At 35.5% G+C, this 25,825-nt stretch overlaps 1 protein-coding gene across 4 annotated transcripts in view; it reads right to left on the bottom strand.

Annotated features, from left to right (window-relative positions):
• melt (ventricular zone expressed PH domain-containing protein melted) overlaps positions 1–21,378 on the bottom strand; it is a 94,862-nt gene extending 73,484 nt beyond the window's left edge. The window contains exons 1-3 of one of the 4 annotated variants that reach the window (XM_081739796.1): positions 21,165–21,378; positions 11,262–11,398; positions 192–352 (exon numbers count right to left, since the gene is read on the bottom strand). In XM_081739796.1, coding sequence (XP_081595922.1) covers positions 192–352; positions 11,262–11,309 — 209 coding nt within the window. In that variant the 5' untranslated portion in view covers positions 11,310–11,398; positions 21,165–21,378. The other 3 variants (XM_081739794.1, XM_081739797.1, XM_081739798.1) reach the window with 3 other exon arrangements.
• Positions 21,379–25,825: the final 4,447 nt, after the last annotated feature.

Here is a 25,825-nt window from a genome sequence, read left to right as displayed (position 1 = left end):
TAAAATTAATAGTGTATTAAACATTAAACGTAGTATATAAGAGAGTAGGTTTACAAATTATTATAGACGTGTAAATTCACACCCCTAAGTAATTATTCATCTATATACTCAGCTGAATATACTATTTCTCTCGAGAAATACAACACACTACAATTAAACCTTAACATATATGAATTTCGGAGTGTATATACCTGATCGCTGATGTAACCCTGGTGATGCATATTTCTACTACACTCTGATCATTGTCATTGTTCAGATAATCAGGGAGGCTTGTAATTCCTGAGATAGTATTAACGACTTCTGTCAAGTCATTGACAATTGCCTGATCACCAACTAAAAACAAATCTCCTGCCTGAAAAATAAACACATAATATATATATACATATATCAGACTGTATCAAGAAAATTGTACTCAGCACAGCATCTAGTCACCTTCAATTCAATGATAGTTACGATATTACCCTGATACATCTGTCAAATCATATAAATGCAAATTCGAAATCATATTTCACTTATATATCTTTAAATATATTTTCCTGTTTGATTGAATTTTTTGTCCACTCATTGTTAACTCTTTAAGGAAAGTTTGTTGAAAATGTGTCACTTTTACGCCGGAATTACAAAAAGGAACTCAAAATACGAATTCTGTATACCGCGTGAAAGGGGATTGACTAGTCTGCATATATATATATATATATATATATATATATATATTACTTACAAGGGAGGGTCACGAAGTGGCTCCACTGAGATCCGAATGAGACAATTGTGTTTGCATTTGAAATGTTATGACTAGAGGAATCCCAAAGTTACACATGCCATCGGCCAGGATATCATGAGTTACAACATATTTTGTAATGTAAAAGCTATTAGCTGGCAGAATAGTTTGAACAGAGTAATTTCTTCAGAAACGGTTGGGTAAATGGAAATCTCGGCGAACACGTATAACATCAGTTTCAAGGGCATACCTTTTGGGATAAAAAAAAAAGTTTGCTCCAGGGTCCCCCGCAGGGTCCCAGACGGAGTACAACTTAAAAGTTTCAAATGGCAAGGGGGGTTGAGTAGCACATCTTTTGAAAGCTGTTCTGAAATAAAAGAAAATTGTGCAAGTCTCGACTCTCTACGGCAACCCTGTGCAAAATGGCAGCGGGTACAAAATGTAAACAAGAACTTAATTGAAAACTCCATGGCCATCCCTATAAATCGGAAACGGTGGGACAAATATGTAAACAGGAAAGGACGTGTGCGTTATTTCTAAAGTACAACGATTTAAGTTAAAAGGTCCTGTCCCAGGGCCCCCATAAGGTCCCAGGTAGGGTCCAGCTCAAAAGTTTCAAGAGATGCTTCGTAGCAAAGCGGTTAACGTACGCGCCTTTGGTGTGGGAGACCAGGGTTGGATTCCCAGCGGGAGCTCATGTGATTCAGATTCCACGTTAATAAGTAGGTCCCGTTTCATATAGTCTCGCTGCTGAAAGGGACGTAAAACTTAAAATCAACTCAGCTCAACTTAACTCAAAAGTTTCATATGGTAAGGGGGTTAAGTAGCACATCGTTTAAAAGCTGTTATTAAATGAAAAAAAGATGGAGAAAGTCTCGATTCTCTACAACAACCCTGCGTAAAATGGCAGCGGGTCAAAATGTAAACAAAAGCTTAGTTGAAGATTCTATGGCCACCTTGAATCCAGGATAGTTGCTTAAAACTTTTGTCGAAAGGATAGGCATACCAAACTGTTAGCTAGGAAAACCAAATTTGGCATGAATGTTGATCAGTAGATGACGAAAAGGTACAAAGTATTCAAAAACGCGACATATTGAGATTAAAATGCCGCACTATGTATCGAACACATGTCCAGCTCAAACCACTGGAGTTGGAGAAGCGAAATGTAGTATTTAGGTTTATGGCCAGTAGTAAATATCCACAAAATATCAAAGACTATCATCTGTAATCCAATATGGCTGCCAGCGTGAAAAATTCATTTCTTGGAATATTGTGACCAAAGACAAAGTTTGACGCAGCTCGATGTACTGAAATGATTTACACGTTGAACTTTTTTAAATATATATATATATATATATATATATATATATATATATATATATATGATATTGCTTCCAAATGTAATCATCACGACTACGTTACAATAGAGCCCTCAACCTGACTAGTGTAGCAAGTCCTTTATGTATGAACTACGTATGATAAAATTTGAAAAGTTCCGAAGATATTCCACTTTTGTTTAGCAGTATGAATAGGAAGTCAGAGTTATGTATTCATCGTATATTCGTTATATTCACGTAAATGACATCGAGAGAACCGTGACGAACGTGCATTAGGAACGAAAAATATATGTGTTGTTACGGAATGAAATAATAATTGAAATGAATCGAAATTCAATTGTTCTTTATTCTTCCTATTGTTTCTAAATACACAATAGAGAAAAATACAAATAGATTTGTACTGTTATGAATGACAGGTTTTAAGCGGCCATCTTGGATTCAAGGTGGGCATATACTTTTCAATTAAGTTTGTGTTTACACTTTGACAAGCCGCCATTTTGCACAGGATTATCGTAGAGACTCGAGTGTGCTCCATCGTCTTTATTTAACAGCAGCTTTCAACGATGTGCTACTTAACCCCCTTGCCATTTGAAACTTTTGAGTTGGACCCTACCTGGAACACTGTGTGTGTGTGTGGGGGGGGGTGAAGGGGGCTGGAACAAGACAGTTTAACTTAAATCGTTGTATTTTGAACATAATGCTACACGTCCTTTCCTTTTTTTTCACATTTGTCCCACCGTTTCCGATTTATAGGGATGGCCATGGAGTTCTCAATTAAGTTTCTGTTTACATTTTGACCCGCCGCCATTTTGCACAGGGTTGTTGTAGAGAGTTGAGACTTGCTTAATTTTCTTTCATTTCACAACAGTTTTCAAAAGATATGCTACTTAACCCCCTTGCCATTTGAAACTTTTGAATAGTACCCCGTCTGGGACCCTGCGGGAGACCTTAGGGCAAACTTTTTTTTTAATCCCAAAAAGTGTATCTTGAAACTGATGGTATGTTAGCCGAGTTTACAATCTACCCAACCGTTTCCGAACAAACGACCCAGTTCAAACTATTCTGCCAGCTAATAGCTTTTGCATTATAGAATATGTTGTAATTCGTGATATCCCGCCCGGTGGCACTTATAACTTTGGGATTCGTCTAGTTATAACATATAAAATACAAACACAATTGTCTCGTTCGGATCTCAGCGGAGCCACTTCGTGACCCTCCCTTGTTAGGTATTTGTTGTATTTTATTTTACTTTAATAAAAAGAAACATACAGATAATCACAGTGAAAAAAAAAAAAACAATAAAAGATACAAGAATATCGTGAATTCCTTATGTATTCCATTGATATTATTCTGCATGGGTTGAAAGGAACACAAAAATGTTTGGTCACAATGGAAGATTCAATCATCACCGTCACTGCTATCACTTGAACTTAAAACTTGGTCACTTGTCTAGAGATGTGGGTCGGGTAAATACCCAGTGGGTAGGTAAATAAAATATGGGTATTTACCATTTTTGTATTTACCTGCCCTAACAATGGGTATTTTACGAAAATTCAATGATTATGAAATTTTAAGAATAATTAACCATACGGTGACTTTTGTTCTGCATTTTATCAATTACTGTGATTGTTACAAGGATTACACTACGGATATTTTACATCAAAATGCATAACATCCCTAAGTTTTGTAGAGATTTTTGCAGTACTTTGTACTGTTGCGGAAGTGCAAGACCTATCAGCACCACAGCACTGGTTTGAATATCAAAAAGGAAAGATAATCGTTGCAGTTGGTCTCTGCCTTCAATACTAGTCTTGTGCTGTGCTCTGACTTAGTTATGTCAACCGGCTCGGTTGCGATGAGCATCGACTCGGTTCAACTCGGGTGAGCCATCAGCTCGGTTCGGCTCGGCTTAGCTCAGGTGAGCCATTGGCTCGAGCCAGTTGGGCTTAGTGAGCTGTTGGCTCGGCTCGGTGGTGACTGAGCCGTGAGCCGAGCCGCTCGAGCCGTTGACAACACTAAACTCTGACTGTTCTGCAAGTTGAGATAGCATGCGTTTGTGTCTAAACTATATTCTTTCACTGCTATTTCAAAAGTGTTTTGAAAGACTATAAATATAACATGGGGAAGAACGGTCATGCATGGCATTCTTTAAAGCCAAAAACAAAGGTGTTGTTTGCAAGTTCTGTAATACAGAATATAAACATGTGAATGTCAATAAAATGACAAATTATTTGAAAAAATATTTTAAATGCCCAGTTCATGTGAAACGGCTTGAAATACTTTTTCGAATACTATTGCAAGCACATCATCTGCGAAAGAAATAGCTGAATTATTAGAAATAGACATTCTGATGTTTCAGTGTCAAAAGAAAGCCTTGCACCTCTATCGCTGGGTTCATGTGCAATACAACTACTAGTTCTCATTCAAGTAAATCATTGGGTTATTTGTCACCATTTGTGAACCGTATGGATGCAATCACAAACGTAAGCTGCAAACAGTTTAGTATAGCTTAATTTAATAAGGTGTATATTAACCCTTACGGTACCAAGGGGGTGTTCGTATAACCCACAACCAATTGCTTTTCTGCCCGAACAAAAAAAATCAGCATTGTCAGAGGGAATGTTAGGAACAGAATTCAATTGCATTTCTTTCTCAGTGGCTATTGGTTTACTTTTCAGAATCCTACAAATAGAAATGGGTTCACGAACCTCTCTCCCCGTTGGTAAGGCATGCATTTGAGAGTGCCTGAAGCTTCAATGTGAGCTGTCATATATATATATATAAAAAAATAATGTTACATATACCTACAGGGCAGTGTCAAATCGATGTGATAACACTTGGGAAAATAACAACCATCAATAAGAATATAATTTAATAAAGCCTTTGAATGAAATCGAGACTTGAATGAAAGAAAGATTTCATCCAAGAAATATCAGAAAATGTAATGCAAACGGTTTTATACCAAAACGGACACCACAACAAAGATTACATTACATTACACTGAGTATTGTTGATTTTATTCTCTTACTAGCTGAGGTGCTTTTACCTCGATTGGGCACTATAAGTATACCTGGTAGATAACATTTATTTTATTATATGACAGCTCACAGTGAATCTTCAGGTATCATCAAATGAGGTATTTACGGGAAACTAATGGCAACTTGAACCTCATATTCATGCTCACACGGGAGGGTCCCACAAGTTGTCGCTAAAATCTGATTGCCACATAGCACATCTGATAGAGCATCATGAGAAATGAACATGAGCAAAATTTAAGGTGCTATGGACCAGAAGGATACGACCTACTGGGCTTCAAAATTTGAATATCCAAAAAATTATATCATGGAATTATGTATGTTTAAAGTAAATATCTTTAAAACAGTTAAAGCAACCAAAACAAAAGTTGCACAATATAACGAGAACAAAATGCCCTATCGAAAACCATACACAGTGTTGCCAACTCAACATAAAATATTTTATTTGAAATAGCACCATATACAAGTGCACAGATTTAAAATGCACTATTATCACTAAACATAACAATGAAGTGTAGTGGTACAGTGTTGCACACAATTGGAGCTAAGAGTGCTGAAGATGTACAATGGAGAAGTCTGATATGTGGCGACAGATGGTAATAAAAGAATCTGAGTCTCATACTATGAATTTAGATAAAATGCGTAACACAGATAATATAACAGCAAAATGTCAGCTGTGTCACAAAAGATTGATGCATTTGAAAAACGAGATTGAGTGATGCCATTTTTACGTCCTGTGTCAGCTTTGAATCTATATAGGAGTGTAAAGTAGGATCCGAATCACTATGGAAGAGAAAGATTACAATGAAATGTAAGGTGAAAAGTACAACAAAAACATGTAAGAGGCGGGATCGGAGCCCGCGATGCCTAAAATGTCGATTGTCTAACCTTCTAGACTACACGGCTATCTTGGCCGATTAGAAACGAAATGAGGTAGTAATAAAATAATTATATTTCCAATGTGAATATGGTAATATTACAGTGTACAAACATAATCATATGGTATGTTGGAGAGGAAGTAAAAGAATATGTCACCTAACACGAAAGACAGAAACCAAGAAAGTACTCTTCTAAATATTCATAAGATAATCGAGAACCAATTTACAGTATTAGAAAATTGGTACAGTGTTTCTTTCCTCGCGTGTATCATTTTGTTTTCGCGAGTTGTCTGGTTATTCATTGGAGCTACAGAAGTATAATGCAAAATCCTTACTTGTTTTTAGTGCATTCCTTTATTACCCTTTGTTGCCATATATCAGACATCTCTATTGTACATTTTCAGCACATGTAGCTCCAATTGTGTGTAACACTGTATCACTACACTTCACTGTTATGTTTAGTGATAATAGTGCATTTTAAATCTGTGCACACTTGTATATGGTGCTATTTCAAATAAAATATTTTATGCTGAGTTGGTAACACTGCTTCAACTATGGCAACACTGTGGCTTTCGATAGAGCATTTTGTTTTCATTATATTGTGCAACTTTTATTTTGATTGATTTAACGGTTTTAAAGATATTTACTTTAAACATACATCATCCCATGATATAATATTTTGGATATTCAAATTTTGAAGCCTCCTATCCTCCTGGTCCATAGCACCTTAAATTTTGCTCATGTTCATTTCTCATGATGCTCTATTAGATGTGCTATGCGGCAATCAGATTTTAGCGACAACTTGTGGGACCCTCCCGTGTCAGGATATTAGATTCATACGAAATAGGCACATCAAGTTTCACTTTGACCCAAAATGGGAATGGGGGTGCCACAGGCCACCAAATGGAGTCTTAGCGATTTTGGTGTCTTTCGAGCGTAATTTTTCATTCATTCATGAGTAAAACTGCAACATAATAACAAATTGATCCCGTTCAGGTGCGGTGCAGGTTTGCAGGCAGTTTTGACTTTGGCGCACCCGCGGAACAATTGTGGATATTGTATGTTATTCTAGGGTTAACGCGACAATTAAAACCTACTTTTCCATACTTTTTCTCGAAGAACTTCATACATAAAGAGAAAATCAAAATATTAAACCAAATTTTTTGAGAGGGAAATTATGAGGGGTTACATTTTTCAGACAAAGCCCTCCTGTACACCTATACATACATTTAAGTTTTAACAACATCGATCAAGCCAATCTTGAGAAATAATTCACCTCACTTTTCCGATTTTACGTCATTGCTCACAAAAAAATCAGAGTTGAAGCATGAGGGATTAATGTCTCCTGTGGGTACCTACAGGAGGACTCACTTGTCGTCTAAAGATTGATCTGGAGCCATTTTACTATCTTATCCACCTATGCCCTTTCTTCACCAAGGTGTGAACGGCTTTTAAACTTAGATTCATTTCACCAAGACCTAAAAAATGAAGAAATCATAGTATGACTTCAAGCCTCAGGTTAGGTGGATAGGTTGTATACATAGAAATCGTATATAAATCCTATTTGTTGAACCTTTGGGTAACAATCTCAGTTTTAATTGTAAAGTCTGCGATGATTCCGACTCTGATCTTACGGTTGATTCTGAGTAAGACGGTAAAATTTGTGGTCGTTTCATAGTGCTCAAAATATGGTAGAGTTCAATTGCTGTTCTATACTGAATAAGTTAAAGTATAAATACTACCTTCACTGAGTTACTATACAACTTAACGTTGTTCATCACATTAATATTTTAAATATGCTATTCCAATAAAATACTTTCATAAAGCATTAGTCTTATTGTTAAACCCCATTTAGTGAACACACTAAAAATCAGGAATTTGTTATTTAAGTGTTTTACGAAGTGTTATTTCTCATTTTATGGATAATTTTCTTTCAACGGCATATTTAGTAAATAATTTGATCGACCAACTTATTAAATTTAGTTACTTTGATTATTCTGCAAAATCATACAATACTTCTACAGAGTGGCAAATTGGGTAAATGTGTAATCTGCTTAGTTTCTAAGTATTTTCTTGGTTATTACTTACTAAAGCCGAGTCTCTTCACTTTGATGTAACTAGATCAACAATTTAGTTGTTAAAGTGTAATTTCTTAAACACTGAATTTATTAGTTCAGTAAACTAGGGGTAAAAGATAAGAAACTCATTGATATAATTCTTTGCATAATTGACGACTTTGGGGCAAAAACCCATCAAGTCCAAAAGTGAAAGGGTAAAGCGGATAGCTTCCCAAGGGTTTCCCGTCATCCGATTTTCTTCAAACTTGGCACATATATACTAGAACGAAAATAAATCGACACTTTTTTTTTTTTTTTTTGTTTCTTTCGGAAAGTAGGTTAAGGGAGGCAAAAGGCCCCTTTTCGAAAAAAAGGAACCCCTTGATTGAAAGGGCCACATTAAAGAAACAAACTCTGCTGATGCAAAGATGGCTTCAAAATAGGAAATACGGGTCCTATTTTTGGGAGAAAAGGGTTGCCCCCCTTCGAAATGACAAAGGACTCCACACAATCCTTACGGAAATTTGATTACGATGGAATTGCTTGAAACAGTGATATGTTGTAGATATTTTGTTCCTAAGAAAAAATCTCAACGGGCACAACCACAAATCACTGACCATTTGGCCACTACAGGGGCACTTTTTTGAAAACAACCGAAGATAACGACATTTCGGTAAAAATAACTAGAACCGTGATATGTTGTAGATATTGTAATCCCGAGAAAAAAATCAATGGGCATAAACACCAATTACTGATCATTTGGCCACTACAGGGCCACTTTTTCAAAAAGAGCAGAAGATAGTGATATTCTGGATTTCGATGAAAATGACTGAAACTGTGATATGTTGTAGACGTTGTGATCCTGAGAAAAAGTCTCAATAGGCACAACCACCAATCACTGACCGTTTGGCCACTATGGCTCTATTCCCATTATCTTTCGCACACTGGCTAACTTCGAGCTTAAAGCTATGTCGTAGCTGTTTCTCCACTAAACTGCAACAACTCGACACAATAACACAGACTAAAGAACGGCAGGAGAATACTGACACTACTCTTTTATTCAGTTGAAACCGTATCACGCAGTTTAAAGAGGTTCAACAATGCTTAGCCATTGTTAACACTGCTTCCAAAAACAATGCAAAAAAAAAAAAAGAAAAAAAAAAGAAATCAAGGATATTCCCTGCGGGAAAACAAACAATATTATCAGTACCTTTGAAATACACAATCTTATGTCAACACTATTTTAGACGCTGCTTTCATCACTACAAAGTACAAACAAATACAGTGAAATATGATATCTTTGAAACTAACAGTATTGTCTACGTATTGTATTTACACATGTTGCCGGTAGTTGCTCATATTTGGCAACGTATAAGAAGCATCTATTTTTAGGAACAATTTTCGGGGAAAAAAATTGCGTCTTATACGCCGACAAATACGGTATATATCTCTTTTTTTTCTAGTAAGTGTTCTCGGGTTATCAGCCAGGTGAAGATATTGACATCCGACATTTCGAATACAGGCATTACATTCATCTTCAGGGATTTTGATGAAAAGACCAGAGATATGTGGGTATATATAGTGACTACTTAGGAGCGGCCTTACGAATGGAGGCATGTCCCTGAGTCTCTGAAGATGAATACAATATCTGCATTCGAAACGTCGGATGTCAAAATTTCCACTTGACTAATAGAATACTAAGTAAAATCATGTCGCCGGTAAAACGTATACTTTCTTCATGGTATACATCATTAATTTTAGAGCGGGAACAAAGCGATATAGGACGGAAGGGGGTGGAGGGAAACATGATCCAAATTCAACATCAACATGTAAAAGCAGCTTGACCAATTCGGATATACCTCCGACCTCGGAAGTTTTATATATTGATATATTCAGCCTGCCTGACACACACACACATACAAGCGGTAGAGAGAGTTGAATATTAAAATTTAGTTTTACAAACCGTAACAACTAGATTCTTTTCATCGTTTCTTAACTAAAATAGGTCTTCAGCCATGGACACTTTAACTTAATTGAATTCAGCCCCGTATGACAAAGAGCGGAATAAACCATTTTCATTTTACAAACCAATATACTGATATCCCTTAAGCGATGTATTAATTGTAATCCACAACAATTTTTCGTTTACTTATCACCTTGCTGGAAACACCTTCAGGTACGTATACTCAGAATAAAATCTCAACTCGTTCTATTTTCAGGGTGTCTAGTAAAATTACAAAATGAAATTTCATGACCTTTCCCTTCCCAAACCATAAAAATTTAGTAGCATTCTCAAGAGCGAATTTGGGTGCGAATTGAGACGAATTTTCATCCATGCGATAGACGCGTCCTTTGCTTGCGATTTGGTAGCATCTCAAGCCGACCATAGACATTTTTGGTGGTGAATTTTTGACGTTTAATAGAGCAAAATTTTCCAGTCTACACTTTTAATTGCACAGATAAAAAAAATCGTGACCCAAAAGCCAAATTTCATGACTTTCGTGACCAATAGACACCCTGATTTTACATCCTGTAAGTTACTTCTACATTTACAAAAACGTAAACTTTCGACTCTGTACCTTGAATTACACTAAATAAAGACCTGTAATATGTCGGAGAAGTTGAGTGAAAAGAACCACTGAACTCATTACGGGTAAATTATTTTATTATTCTAACATGAAAGACCTTCTAACGTCTTATACTCAACGCTGAACACCAGCGAAGCAAGGAGTTCAACTATTAGAATAGAAAAATGGGAAATCTTGAAGAGGTTTATATCTAGTAGTGAACAAAAATGTAGTAAACTATGATATATAAGTCACATTTTCACATTGACAAGAAAATACCAATATAAGTTTTTTTTTTTTTTTTTTTTTTTTTTTTTTTTTTTTTTTTTTTTTTTTTTTTAACGGAATTTTTCAAATCCTGCAATAAAGGTTCTGTTTGGTCATAATTATTATTGAACTCTCCGAGCATTTTGTAGCATGCAGTCGATTATATCAGAAGAAAAATGAAAATGAAAAACGTCAGTTATATAATGAACAATGCATACTAACATTTAACTAAATTCTATTGTATCAAATACTGAGTTAACGTTGAGAATTAATGTGAAGTCAATTAAGAATTTAAAAAAAAATAAACTTTATTAACTTTATGGTATTATACAGCAGTACCCCTTGACTGCAAGAGAATAAATCTATTAGTGCATTACTTTTTCATTGTCAAAATAGCGTTACCTTTGATAGGTCTTTCTTACTCAGAACTTGCGTAAATAGTTCGTGCATTGTGAGTGGTTGTCATGTACGCTGTCCCCTTCTCTCTTCTGCTTGTTAGTTTCAGACACAACATTTGTTTGAAAACTATTTCGCTTGCCCTGAAAGAAAAGAAGGAAAAAAAACGAATGAGCATGGTGTCGAGTAACATTACTAAAGTAAATGGCAAAAATACTAAAATGGCCTGTCTCATGCTCTTTGACCGAGACCTTACATCAGAATGCGAAATTTCCGATTACTGCTGGATCACTTTTACTTTGGTGATAGGCATTTGGTTTTTATTGTTTGTCAGATGCCAAGTAACGATCCGACAAACTCTTTGTTTCGGCTACTGGGTTCAAATTGAAATTTTGTATCCTCCTTACACATGACAGTGTACTCGTCATGACTGATTAATCCACGAGATATCCTCAATTTCTCTTTTAACTAAAATTATATGTAATTTCTGTAGATACGAACTTAGTAAAAGTAAATAAAAGTCACAAGACGATAAACAGAAAGAAAAAAAATAACAAAAAGCAAAACATCACTTTCCTTTTGAAATCGCCTCGATTAAAATAGGATTGAATAATTCAAAAGAGTAAAAATAAAAATAGAGCATTTCCAATAATAGAAAGCGTGTTAAGCTATACTAAACCTAATAAAATCATAATAACAAATTGCAAATTATGACTAGGGTACGCTAAAACTGAACCAAATTTAAAACCCAAATACAATACAGCTATCATATTGTTCATTTCCCTTTGAATAACCAGAGATTCTCTGCCAGAACATAAAACAATATTATTAGGCATTCATAAGTCACAAATTTATTATTCTACTTGTTTCATTAAACTTGACAAAATTGTATAGCTTTCTTTAGTATGTTTAGATACACCGAATAAGGCATCGCAAAATCTTCATCAGCAAAGACTATTATATCTTTTACATAATCTAACTACAGGAGAATATCAATAAGATACCGAATGCGATTTTCTACACTAAAATGGAAGTCTCATTTATAAAAAATTCTTACTGATATTAAATACCACAGTTTAAGAGACTCTTGATTATCTATAATTCCATTCAGAGACTTATAGAGGAAAACAAGTTTCAATATATTGTCTCCTATCACATAAAGATGTAAAGAATCGAATTTTTTTTTTAGCGAGGTGAATACGATACAATTTCCTTGTATGATAATCTTTTATATGTCTTATATAGTATATAAGTATCTCAAAAATTCACTTTGTATTCTTTCAATTTTCCTATACTTAAAAAAAGGTGTCCTAATTATAGAAGTATATTCCAATTTACTACGAACTAGACTATTGGATAAAATCTTTACTGCTTGCATATTTGTAAATTCCTTCGTATTTCTGATTAAAAATCCCACTGATTTATATCCGTCGTTAACTATTTTTAAAATCTGTGTACTAAAACATAATATATTGTATAATCTTATTCCTAGATCATTTATTGCTTCAACTCTTTGTATAGCTTTGTATAATTATAATCTTTGTATAGCTTGTTTATAACGATAAATGATCTTGCGAGAAAGGTCCACCAGATTTTTATAACGATAAGGTAACGATAATTACATAAAATAATTTTGTTTATGGCCCGTTCCATCTCAATTCAGGCAGGTATATGCAAAATTGACTAGGTGACTATCTCTGATTTTTTTGAATATACATATATATATTTGGTAACCCTGTTGGAGATATGAAACCTGCAAAGATGTTTTTACCAGAAAAAAAAAAATTGTCTTCGAGTTATGGGCTAATGAAATTCGGACGAAAATCACTATTTGTAATACAAAAGTGGATGAGCAAAATCTTGAAAGACACGTAGTTCAATAACTACTTGTGATAATTGGATGATTTTTTTTTATTTAAAAGTGCTCAGATTACATTTATGGTTCTGATATAAAAAGCTTGAGTTACAGTCCAACAAGAGTATTTTGTAAACACCGGAAAATGCAAGAATTTTGAAATTTATTTTCCATATGAAAGAATGAGAGAATAACCGTATTATTGTGACACAATATAATACTCCTTCTGGGATCCCTATAGATAATTTTGTTTCCCATTACGATGGCACATGGGTGAGAAAACGTGAGTGAAAGCATGATAAAACGTCATCTTCGCCTGAAATTAGGACGGATTTTCTCCAAAAGACCATTCTTAAAAATTCTGAAAATCTGCTTGAACGATCTTTCATTGTTCCCTATGTGAATCATGCAAAAAGAAATAGATATATTTGTGTATTAAATTTTTCGCAAATTTTTAAAATATTGTGTTGCACAGGATCGGGTATGCAACCACGCTTGGCGTGGTAGTTCTTTTTCTTTTTTAATTTTCATCGTTTGAAGAAGTAAATCGAAACGTGCAATGATGCAATATTCTTATATAAATGTACACTAGAATATATATATGGAATTTAACATGTTACAAAAAGTGGTCGATTTAAACAATTTTGTGGTATGTATAAATAACATGAAAAATTAATTAATAGCATAGTTAACTATTACATACTGGCTTCTCTCTCTGTAAGTCATGTTGAAGCAAAGAGGTCTTGTACCAGCATCACTTCTTTGGAAAGGAATTCGTGATAGCGTGCTGAGGCACAAGTAGGAGACGGCGGACTGAGTTTTAGAAGAACATCTTTCAAATTAACGTTACACTCATCGTTTTCAGCTGGCCATTTAAAGGAAGTTGCAGGTCCATGAGGAATCATAAAAGACACTGTAATATCGCGAAATTCCTGTGAGAGTGAAACTACTTGACCCACCCACCACTGCTTATCATAGACGCAAGCAACAAAATCTCCAATTTGAAGGTCATTCAGAGTATAATATATTCTTTTGGAACTGTTAGCTACTTGTATTTTTTCAAGTACATGTTTCGTGCTTCTTGCCATGAATGTGCCTGTATTGTCGACCTGCCAAAAATGACTAGACTGAATACCAATCACAGGTTTAACATTGGCCCACTCTTGTGATTTTTGATTTCTGAAGTCTTGAATAGTACGTGCACTTAATAATAAGAGCCTTGTGCCTTTGATAAGTTCCGAAACGGTGTTGACAAACGATTCTGCATCCCTTATAGCTCTTACCGGGTCATTTCGAAGATTAAACGTTGTCGCGTAATGTTTACAGAGCCCACCTATACCGTCACATGCACTTTTTCCGTGTCCCGTTGCCGAGAAGATCCATCTTCTCTTGATTGAATCGTCTTGGAAAATGTTTTTCAAGCTCATACAGCTGGAGCCTGTTTTGAAAATGAGAAACCGCTCCATCTGAAATATAAATTATGAGCAATTCATTGTATGAGTCGGTGATTTCATTAACATCTTGATGTATCAGTTTGATTGCTCACTACCGCATAACTTTTTGTGTTGCCATTGAAGTACACTACACACGTAAATATAGAATTGTGCCAATGATAACTTTGGATTTCATCTGGCAAAACAACAGACCAGTTCTCGGCAAAATCGAAATGCAATACCAAGGATGTTTCAAGAAGTGTAAATCTTTTTATTTCCGCTATGCTTTCTCGCTGGATTTTTCCAATATAGCTATGAGTTATTCCTTTTAAAATCCAGTACTTTACATGCTTTAAAAATCTATTTAGGTTTCCAGTTTCTTTCACAAGGTCTCCGCTATCCCATAGTGCATACGTAATTTTATCAGTATCTTGTATCTCTAAACTTTGTTCCGAAATTGCATTTAGTTCTGGGCTATTCTCACATTCTTGCAACCAACACTTTTCGGTAGGATCGCCACAGACACACAAAGAGTACAGATCTGTATCTACTATATTTCGTTCAGTAAGATTGCTCAGGGATGTACATATGAGATTTATAATGGTACAATAAATATATGTGCATGTTTGTTTCACCGGCTGACATTTAACCCACTTGGGACGTAAAGAGTAAAATTTAGAAATAGATATCTTTATATCGGGATTACCTTCATTCATTAATCTGAAGGCTTCTTTAATGGAGCGGGTCATAAAACGTTTAACTCTTTTTACTTTTTTACCGTTTTCATATACAGAAACATCTTTTTGATTCGAACTTTGTCTAGAACAGTCTTTACTATCATCTACGTAATATGACAATGCTGTCTCGAGGTAAGCGGTCGGTAAAGGGTGTCCTTGGTACGGATCTGGTGTTGCCCACATACTCTTTTCTTTTTTCACTTTGTGTGACTTATCTATTAGATACTTTGTCGCAGATGGGATGCGTTCGACGATCATGCGTTTACTGAAGGTTTCAGGCACGATACTGAGAAGTCGTACTCTTTCACGATAGGGTGATTTCTCTATTGCACAAGCGATGTTGGAAAACCACATTTCACAATTATTGCAACTCTCGGACGAACTTACTTAGGAACACGGTACACTCACACCAAAAGCATCTTGTAATTTTCCAGACAATGCCGTCGAAAACACGTTTTCTAGTTCTTCTGATTTTCGTTTTACGTACGTGACTCTTCTTTCTTCCTTCACTTGCTATGGTTTTTTCACGGGCGACACTTGCGTATCAAGTACACTTATGCTACTATTTAAAGTACCAATCACTGCACTACTTGGAACGTAGATTGGATCTGAAGTCAGTGAATCGTCATCTGCAGTCATTTGATCTGTAATAATGATCGCACTATTTGGTTCAACCGAAGCAGCTGGTTTCTCGATCTGAGCCTTGTAATAAATAAAACAGTTTTTGCACAAGTTATCAGCACTGTTTACTTGTACTTGTGATCCGAAATAATTTTGTAATGACTCTGCAAGATCACCAACAACAGTAAAATTTCTCGTGTTACTTTTGTATATTACTTTCTTGTGTCCTTTTAGATAATCACTGCACTTAACTCTCTTGGTGCTATATTGTGAAGACATATTTGCAATGCTAACTAACTTTTATATACATTAGATAGTATATCTATTGTGAAACACGAACAAGACGATGCATTGACATGCGCAATGGGTAATATCGTTGACATACAACACTTCACACAATGCAGTGTATCTCCAATGCAGTCTAAATGCCAAATGGGAGCTATTCCAGAGCGTTTGATGTACTGCAAAACACTTGCAACATACCTAGGTACATGTTGCGCAATACTATGCAACAACTCCAGTATCGTGGTTGCATACATTACGGGCGCCAATGCTATGCGTGGTTGCATACCCGGCCCCTGTGCAACACAATATTTTAAAAATTTACGAAAAATTTAATACACAAATATCTCTATTTCTTTTTGCATGATTCTCATAGGGAACAATGAAAGATCGTTCAGGCAGATTTTCAGATTTTTAAAGAATGGTCTTTTGGAGAAAATCCGTCCTAATTTCAGGCGAAAATGACGTTTTATCATGCTTTCACTCACGTTTTCTCACCCATGTGCCATCGTAGATGGGAAACAAAATTATCTATAGGGATCCCAGAAGGAGTATTATATTGTGTCACAATAATTCGGTTATTCTCTCATTCTTTCATACGGAAAATAAATGTCAAAATTCTTGCATTTTACTTTTTTACTAAGTTTTCCGGTGTTTACAAAATACTCTTGTTGGACTGTAATTCGTGTCTTTTATATCAGAACCTCAAATGTAATCTGAGCACTTTTAAATAAAAAAAAAGAATCATCCAATTATCACAAGTAGTTACTGAACTACGTGTCTTTCAAGATTATGCTCATCCACTTTTGTATTACAAATAGTGATTTTCGTCCGAATTTCGTTAGCCCGTAACTCGAAGACAATTTTTTTTCTGGGAAAATCCTCTTTGCAGGTTTCATATCTCCAACAGGACTACCAAATATACTTTTTTCAAAAAAATCGGAGATGGTCACCTTCCTCCCCCCCCCCCCCGCCTGAATGGAGATGGAATGAGCCAAAAGTTTATCTTAATTTCATCTGTGAATGTAGAGATAGTGCGTGGACTGTGAATCCTGGCCGATTTCTTTTATCGATTTTAAATCGTTGTTATTACTAATTACCAGCAGTGACGGATTTGCGAAAGGAGGTAGGGTTAGGATGTCTTACAGATTGAAGCCTGTATCCCAAAATTAAGGAATTTCTAAAACAATCGAAATATTTGTTATGCATTTACTCATAAACTTCAAGCTCTCCTTAAATAAAAATTAGGTATTTTTAGAAAAACTAAACATTAATATGGAAAAACCCTCCCAAAATATTTTCTAAATCCGCCACTGATTATCAGTATGGAATGGTTTTCAAGGTTGTATCCGGAAGATTATTGCTGAATACAAACAAAGCTAAATATTAGTTATGCCTATACTCATAAACTTCAAGCTCCTCCCAAATAAAAATTAGGAAACTTTAGAAACAACAAACATTAAGCAGAGAAACACCTTCCAAAATACTTTTCTGAATCCACTACTAATTGTTTCTATAAAACTGTATTCAAGGTTGTATCCGGAAGGTTACTGCTAAATCACTGCACAGCTACAGTACAACAAAAATGTGGAAGTACGCTCTGACAGGTATACTGACAAACGTACGCTCTGACGGATATATTGAAAAACATAAGTTTAACTTATGTGCTAGAAACTAGAGTAGGCCTACTAATCCCTAAGAAACGAAACTCGGATGACTAAAAAAGAAATGACGTAGAGAAGAAAAAATGTCGATTTAAAATAAAGATAAATATCCTTTACAGTTGCCATCAAATACTACGTACTGTATGTTTACTTTAATTCATAAAACATGTGCTCCATCCATCATGATGGTGAATTCCAGAGCGAAATATGGTATTCAGGTCATGAAATCTTATTTAACTTTAGAGCATACTATAAGGAAGCTATTCAAATAGAAAAATCATGAAAATGAAAAAAGCCAAAATTTCCAAAATTCTCGTTTCCCCCCCCCCCCCAAAAAAAACTGTTTTTATGTGCAAAAAACCATCGATTCAAAATGCCGGCTTTTTTGCATCTCTACTCTTCTCATATGGTTACAATTTAATAGATATTCCAGTCCATTTAAGTTAGCTAAAACTATTTTTCAAATGCGGTGTTTTTTCTTCATTGAGAAAATGAAAATATGAAATGTTTAAGTTTTACGTCCCACGATTATGCCGGTTAGGCTAAAAGGAGACGGTGATAATGAGAAATGAGTGAAATGGTGGAATGACGAAAGTGGGAGGGAACGAGAGAATCCCGAGAAAACCCACGCACATGGTGTTTGTCCACTTCTTCATTGAGAATTTAGGCACCTTTTAAGTTCATTTTCGACATTCTCCAGAAAATTTCTTGTCAGCATTGTATTTTATTTGGCAGTGTGAGTTTTATCCATGGTGTGTCTAGATTCCGTAAAAGTCAGTTATACTTTGTTTTGATAGTTTCTGATATTTAATACTTAGGAAAATAAATTTTCAGAACGGACTATTGAATTTGATTTTTCAAATCTTGATATTTCGGAAACATATGTATATATTTCAGTTCTGAAAACGGTAAATTGTTCAGAATTGTCTTAAGATATTTCTTAAAGCCCCTAGTCATTTTCTATTCTATGTGTATGAGCAGTGAGAGCCCTGTCTCTCATTACCCCTTAGGGGTAATAAGAGACACTGAGTTTATCAAAATTTTTCGTATTTTTTTTTTTTTTGGCATGAAAAAGCAACTGGAAAAATATGTTAATACATCAGCAGGTTTAATTTTTTTAGTACAATCACATACATTTTTTCTAGGTTCTCAAGAAATTAATGCAAGTGCTAGAATTTCTTTTTTTCTTTTACTAGCCCGTTTGACTCTTATTACCCCGGCCTCCCCTATACACAAATCGTAAAACAATTGTAATTTTTGAACAATTACTTCTGGTGGCTCCCTTGAATTTTATCTATGCTAAGTGTAGTAGGGTCATGTCATCCAGTGCAAATCATCTGGAGGACAATAAGAAGAAACTCAATGAAAGCATTATTTTTGGATAACGTTACATGAAAAATACGTAAAATTTATAGGAATGACATGATGAATTGGCTATTTTTAGTGAAATTCAAACTAACCAAATAAGCTTAATGTAGCTAGTATTTTGAAATGTGAAAAGCTGTCTATTCTTGGTACTATTTCGAGTGCAGGCATGTTGACGTCAGACAATAGGATTTAATGAGGAAATTAGCTTCCCGTCTTCAAAGATAGCAGTTTGATGTGTCATTTCAATTTTGAGTGTTCTAAGAATCCATGTTGGTGAAGAAGAAAAGTTAGTAGCGTTTTGAGTAGCACGGATGACTGAAATTGTGCCAAATGTAGGAAGACATTGGAAATAAAATGGAGGAACATCATTCAAAAGTAAACATCATGTCGATGGTCTGGGGGAAAAAAATTAAGCACACGGAACTTATTTACGAGTACTTATTCAAGTCCTTCACTACAAACCAGTCAGTTGCCCATAGTTTCCTGAAGGCAATGCGGAATTTTACAAATCGTAAAGGTAACCGCAGTGAACGTGTTGCGAAATTAACTAACTTACCATAACAGTGTTTTAGTTACATCCTCGTTTACGCGCATACCGTCACTGACGCGCCTACTCTCTATAAACGCATCCCCTCGCTACCGTTCGAGCTTCCCTGCTGCACTACTATTCTGACTCGGTTAGATAGCATTTGTGCTTTTTAGTGGACATCTAGCACAGATTGGTTTAGATCCTTATTGCACTGTAGTCTTTATGGCATATTTCCTGACGCAGTATTTCAACGCAAAACGGTGAAGTCCTTTTAAAGTGAACGAGTATCGAGGAAAATTGAGAAACACTTTCTAAGGTAATGACAGTGAATTTCCTGATAAATGACGAAAATTTAACGCCTTTAAGTCTGAAAAATTTGGACCTATTCCACGACACAATGGTCTAATTTTTTGACAATTCTTTTGAGTGGTGTACGTAGACTCAACCTGCACGTAGTTTTTTTTCTGTCATAAAACACGTAAGATAGAACTGCAGGAACATAGTAGGGGAAGAAAATAAAACTATATACTACTTTATAAAACACGAAAACTTTACGAAACATAAAAGGCAATGCCGCAAGCAAAAAGAATTTCATGAAACTTAAAATAAAATAAAATCTTAATACAAAATTCAAGAACCGCATAAAGAAACTATTTGATTAGGCCTACCTATATTGACACCAAATAATGACCTTTACAAACAAATGTCAGTAACATACTACTTTCACTATTTCACCCTTACCCTAAACAACTCGAAGGGCAGTCATCCGCATTCTTGTCACCGATATTTGACAAATGGAGAAACTTCCTGCAGTCAGCGTAGAGGACACTCCAAAATACTTCTACATTACTTTAAAGCCATGGAGAAAATAAATGTTATTTGTAGAATAGTGGGAATTTCTTTAACTTCCGTCGCAATATTTGACGCTGATTTACAGCCTCATAAATTTTATCGCTTGATCTGTATCATTTTGACACACTACAGTTCTTCCTATAAATTCCAAAAGTGGGACACTTACCTGTCGATCACTTCCTACTAAAGGTATGCATTTCCCTATAAATAATAATCTATCTATAGTTCCTATATACAAATCTGAAAGATAGAAAACTCACGTAATAACCACCTAAATACCCACCCGATAATACGTTTCCGTAAGTTTATAACATATACGGTTACACATCACAGCACAAATAAAAAAATACACTAATACAAATCTATATTATTTTGAAAGATAGGTAACTTACATTTGGTGACAGTTCTAAAACAGTAAATAGAAATACGACTCATTCGTACATCCGTAAAACATACAAATAATATAAGCACAAACTCCTCAACTAATTTGAAACCTCGAGGGCTTGTACCGCAATATCACGAACTATTAAAAAAATGTATGCAATTCGCATAAATAAACAAGACAGACCTCACGTAGAGAGCGATGCGATGCGATCGTCAGACGTGTAGCAATTTTATTTATTCATTTATTAAACTTCTTGTTACTTCTCCGTGCAAAAAGCTAGAATTTGAAATTCATTCCATTTAAATTACTTCACACTTTGTTACATTGAAAATTTCAGTGGCTTATGTCTTCTACAGTAAATCCAAAGAGAAATACACTTTTCCAATGTCATTCTTCATTTCCGAATATGAAAAAAAATAATAGTGTAATAGATATGTATTTATGGAGTTTCATTAATTTCAAATAAGCATTCCGTGTTTTTTTTTTTTTTTTTTTTTTTTTTTACATATGTACAGTAGAGTCCGATTATCCGAATTTCGATTAACCGAGTTTCTATTATCCGAGGTAGGGTTGCCAGACGTTCCGGTTTTCCGATATAGTCCCGGTTTTCAATGAAAGAATTAAAATGTCCCGAAAAAGGCTTTCGAGACACCTGTTTGTCCCAGTTTTCGTTTTTCAAATTTAAAAACATCAACCTGCAAGATGTTTCACCTAAAAACGGAATGTTTTCGGAAGATTTGAGAGCCAATTAATTTTACTAAGCAAAGAACGAGGGGTTTGAAAATCACATCCATTCTATGGGTTGTTTAGGTGTCAGAGGGCAAAAAAGGAGTTTTAAAAAAATATTCAAGAGGGGTCATATTTTATGACAATAATTTCTTGAATATCGGTTTGAATAGAAAATAACGTCTTTTCTCTACTAGTAGTGATGGGGTTTAACTAGGAGAGAGAGTGGGTGAAGCTGGAAACGTCAAGGTATTAGCCTAAGAATGGATGATTTTATCTACTCTGGACTATTGTTTTAAACTTCCGTTCTGTTACATTAGGCGTTCTTATAAGAAGTGCCAACCCGTGGTTTTAAATTTCCATTTTTATTATTATTATTTTCAAGAACGTGGTCTTAAAGTGACAAAATCCATTGTTAGCTTTAGTATTTTTCTTTTCGAAATACTAACACACTAACTGCTCCTGAGCTAACGAAAAAGAGAGTTCAAGAAGTATGCGAACATTACCTCAACAAGAGGAGAAGTTAAAACAGCTTAATAATATCACTAGTATTGTAAGAATAATATGGAAGGTTACTTCAGTATCTGTCGCATTTAGGTGCGTACTCTTACATCTAAGTTTGAATTGAAATCCCACTTCAACGATTAAAGAATTGACTTGTCTTTAATATACTTTTCTATGTGGATTTCTGAAGATGAGCGAGCATTCATTTATTTTGGATTTATATTTTTTTCTTTGACAAAATGTTTAGTAATTTTCAAGTTAAAGCTACATAACAACTTACTCTAGCAAAAGATCATCATCATCATCATAGGTATTCTTCCCTTTTTGACAGGTCACTTGCCAAAACTAAGAAGCTTCCATGCTCCATGGTCTTCCGCTAACCTCTTCATCTTCATGTACAGTTTTGATACTGTCTATTAATTATAATCTCCTTCGATCCCTCTCTCTCTTTCCTGCCACCATACCAAGGATGTTATAAAATAGAGGATCTGCCCCTACCTATCTTCATCATATTAACTCAATGAAGCCAAAAAACAACCGGGCATCGTTTGAGCCGGCACGTTTGTGCGATCTTAGTGGCGCGGAGTGGGCAGAGTAGGTGTGGCGAAGCTGTGACGTTTGGTTTCACAATTTTGTTGTATGGGCAGATCCTCTATTTTATAACATCCTTGCACCATAACATCCTTGCACCATCCTTTAAACAAACTTACTTTTTGTTTATAGTTGTGTATTTAGCGTAAATTTATTTTTCTTACTAAATGCTAAATTTGTTTTTCTCTTAGGGTAGTGTTTCTGACTCAGGTGATGATGCAACAAACAAAAAGCATCTCTTCAATTATAAATGGGAGGATGTATGGCGCAATATTTAGGACCTGTTAAACGCAACAAATCGGAATTCGGAATAAGGGAACTGAGACGACTTTTCTTATATTACCTTTTCATATTCTTTATAAAGTGAAGTGCGTACTTTATTGCTCAATAACCCGTTACATCACGTGGGCGCGGATTACAGCGTTGATTTTCTGTAACATGCTGTCAATGAAGGACGTTCAAGTCTAATTTGGCTCATTCCTTGAACAACTGGCTCCTCAAAGCGATCAACGTAAGGGGATGTTGATGTCTCCTCTTCACGGCTCGTTTCAACATTTCCAAATTCTCTTGATAACGTTAAGATCAGGAGAAGTCGCGGGCCAGAAGAGATGTGGGATGTCCACCTCATATTCAACAAACCATTCGCGCACAATCCTGTTTCGGTGAATGGTGCAGCTGTCATCTTGATACTGGGACTCTGGATAGGGATGTGGTTATGCACCTTTATATTGGACCCACACCAGTATTCACAATACACTTTCAGAACATTACACTACCATCCCCTTTCTGTACAGTCCTTTGCACACACTCAGCTTTGTAGGTTTCTCCAGTTCACCTCATCATCATGGAGCGAATGTAATGGGAATAGAGGCAGAACCAGGATTCGTCTGACAAGAAGATGCGTCACCATTGGTCTCTAGTCCAATGGCTATGATCCCACGACAGGCGATTTTTCTTCGGTATGGCATTCAGCCTTGAGCATACTCCGGAACACGACTGAATATGGCTACACCATGTAGTTCTCGTCATAGAGTTCGCTCAGAAATTTGACGATTGAGTGCTGCATAATCACTCAGATCATGCCGGGTTTGGAACCGTTTACTGACCGCTAATTTCCCCAGACATTACGATCGCGCTCGGACATGATGGGTTTCCTGATACTGTTCCTTCGAGAGGATTGATTTCTGTCAGGCGCCCTCCACTCTGCATTAACACCCAAAGTTAATGATTCCCTTTAAGCACTCGGTCACATTTTTCTTCACCCCATGGTTCAATCTATAATGAAATGATACCGCATCAGCATGCACGTCTTACCAGCCGCATACTATCACAAATATCTAACATACAATACTCACATCAGTGATTTATCCAGAATTTTGAACTTAGGGGGTGTTTTAAAAATCTGAGGGTGCAATCTTTCATTTGGTACCGTATGCAACAGTCCCGAATAAGTATCTTACTGGCGGTCTAACCTACTTGCTAAAATCCACATCTTGCGACCTCGCTCGTCCTATTCGTGCAATACGCTTCCCGTCCTTATCTAAGGAATAAATCCACTATATAGAAAATCACAATTAAATTCACAACGAAATTAAGAAAAGGGAATTAATTTAAATTATACCTAGTATCAAACGAAATATTTCAATTCATCTCCGTCTTTGACCTTCCACCATACTATCTCAATATTCCTCACTATGTGTCTTAAATGGATCTATCGTCTTACCCTTCTCTTGTGGAGTTACTTCTCTTTTCCTTTAAGTCATCGAGAAGCAGGTTGTGCAATTAGACTCGCTTATACAATAAAATGCCTAGGGGAATTTATCTCTTAATTATATTAATCTCTCGGGTACGATTTTTTAGATATAGAAATCATAGAACACCTTTAAATTTTATTAGTTTATTTACTAATTAAAAGTGTTTTGGTTTATGAAAATTCTAAGATAACTTAATTGTTCCTGATTAGAATTCTTAATTTAGCTTGTATCTCTAATTTGTTTATACAACACTAATTGGGATGGGCCTGTGGAGTTACTAACTCGCGTTCACTTGTAAGTTGTTAGTACACTTCCTAATTAGTTGCTATCAGCACTGCTGGTCACTTATAGAGTGCTTCACCCAAATCCTTGTCGTGGAACTCATCTGACCTGAATTCCGTTCCACATAAGTAGATTAGCTAATTTATTTAGGTCAGGTGTAGGTTAGGTAAAGGTATAATTTGGATCCTTACGTCGAATCCCAAGTAAATTCTTAACTAAGGAAACTCTCTATCAGTTTCGTCTATTTTTCAAGACTAGACCTCAATAATGTAGAATCCCGACTATAAAATTCTTACTCACAATTTTACAAAAACGAGCAGTCGCTGTGTGTTCGATTGAACATTACTTATCCCCAATCTCCTCTATTCCTTCCCTAATCCCCTCTCTTTTGGGAATTAAGAAATCAAAAATTTAATTATTCCGTAGCTAAAATCCACCCACACACTTCTAAAATTTTCCCAACCTAAATCCGAACAAATCACACATTATGTAACTCAAACAAAACTAAATTAACGCAAAACTAATTATTAAGAAATAACCCACTTAAATTAAATTCTGTAACATTGGTTCGAACTTGGAACAAAAAAACTAAGATCACATTACTCAGTGGTATTCCTATTAACTGAATCTATACTTTGGTTCTCACTAGGAACCATCCTATACAGACACATCGTTCAGGGCTAGAATCAAAAGAATTTCAGCCTAAACAGGTCCTCATTTAGAACCTCTAACCTACAAAAAACAACACCATTGGTTGTCAGTGGTTGTCTCCAGAAAGTGAAGTCCTGTTACCCAATTTCCGTTCGTATTTTACCGAATTTCCGTCCTGGTACCCCTTGAAAGACGTCCGTCAAGCTGGCCCGCACAAATTTCATATTCAAACTAAAACAGTGCCAAAAATTTGTACCCAATATGTACCAATTTGTACCACTAAAATTAGAATTTGTACCCCCACCAATTTCGAAAAAATTGAATTTTTGATGGCGG

Source organism: Thermobia domestica, chromosome 15, assembly GCF_964235325.1.
Source record: "Thermobia domestica chromosome 15, izTheDome1.hap1.1, whole genome shotgun sequence".
NCBI lineage: Eukaryota > Metazoa > Arthropoda > Insecta > Zygentoma > Lepismatidae > Thermobia > Thermobia domestica.
Note: the sequence above shows the minus strand (reverse complement) of the source record. Positions and strands in the feature narration are given on the sequence as shown.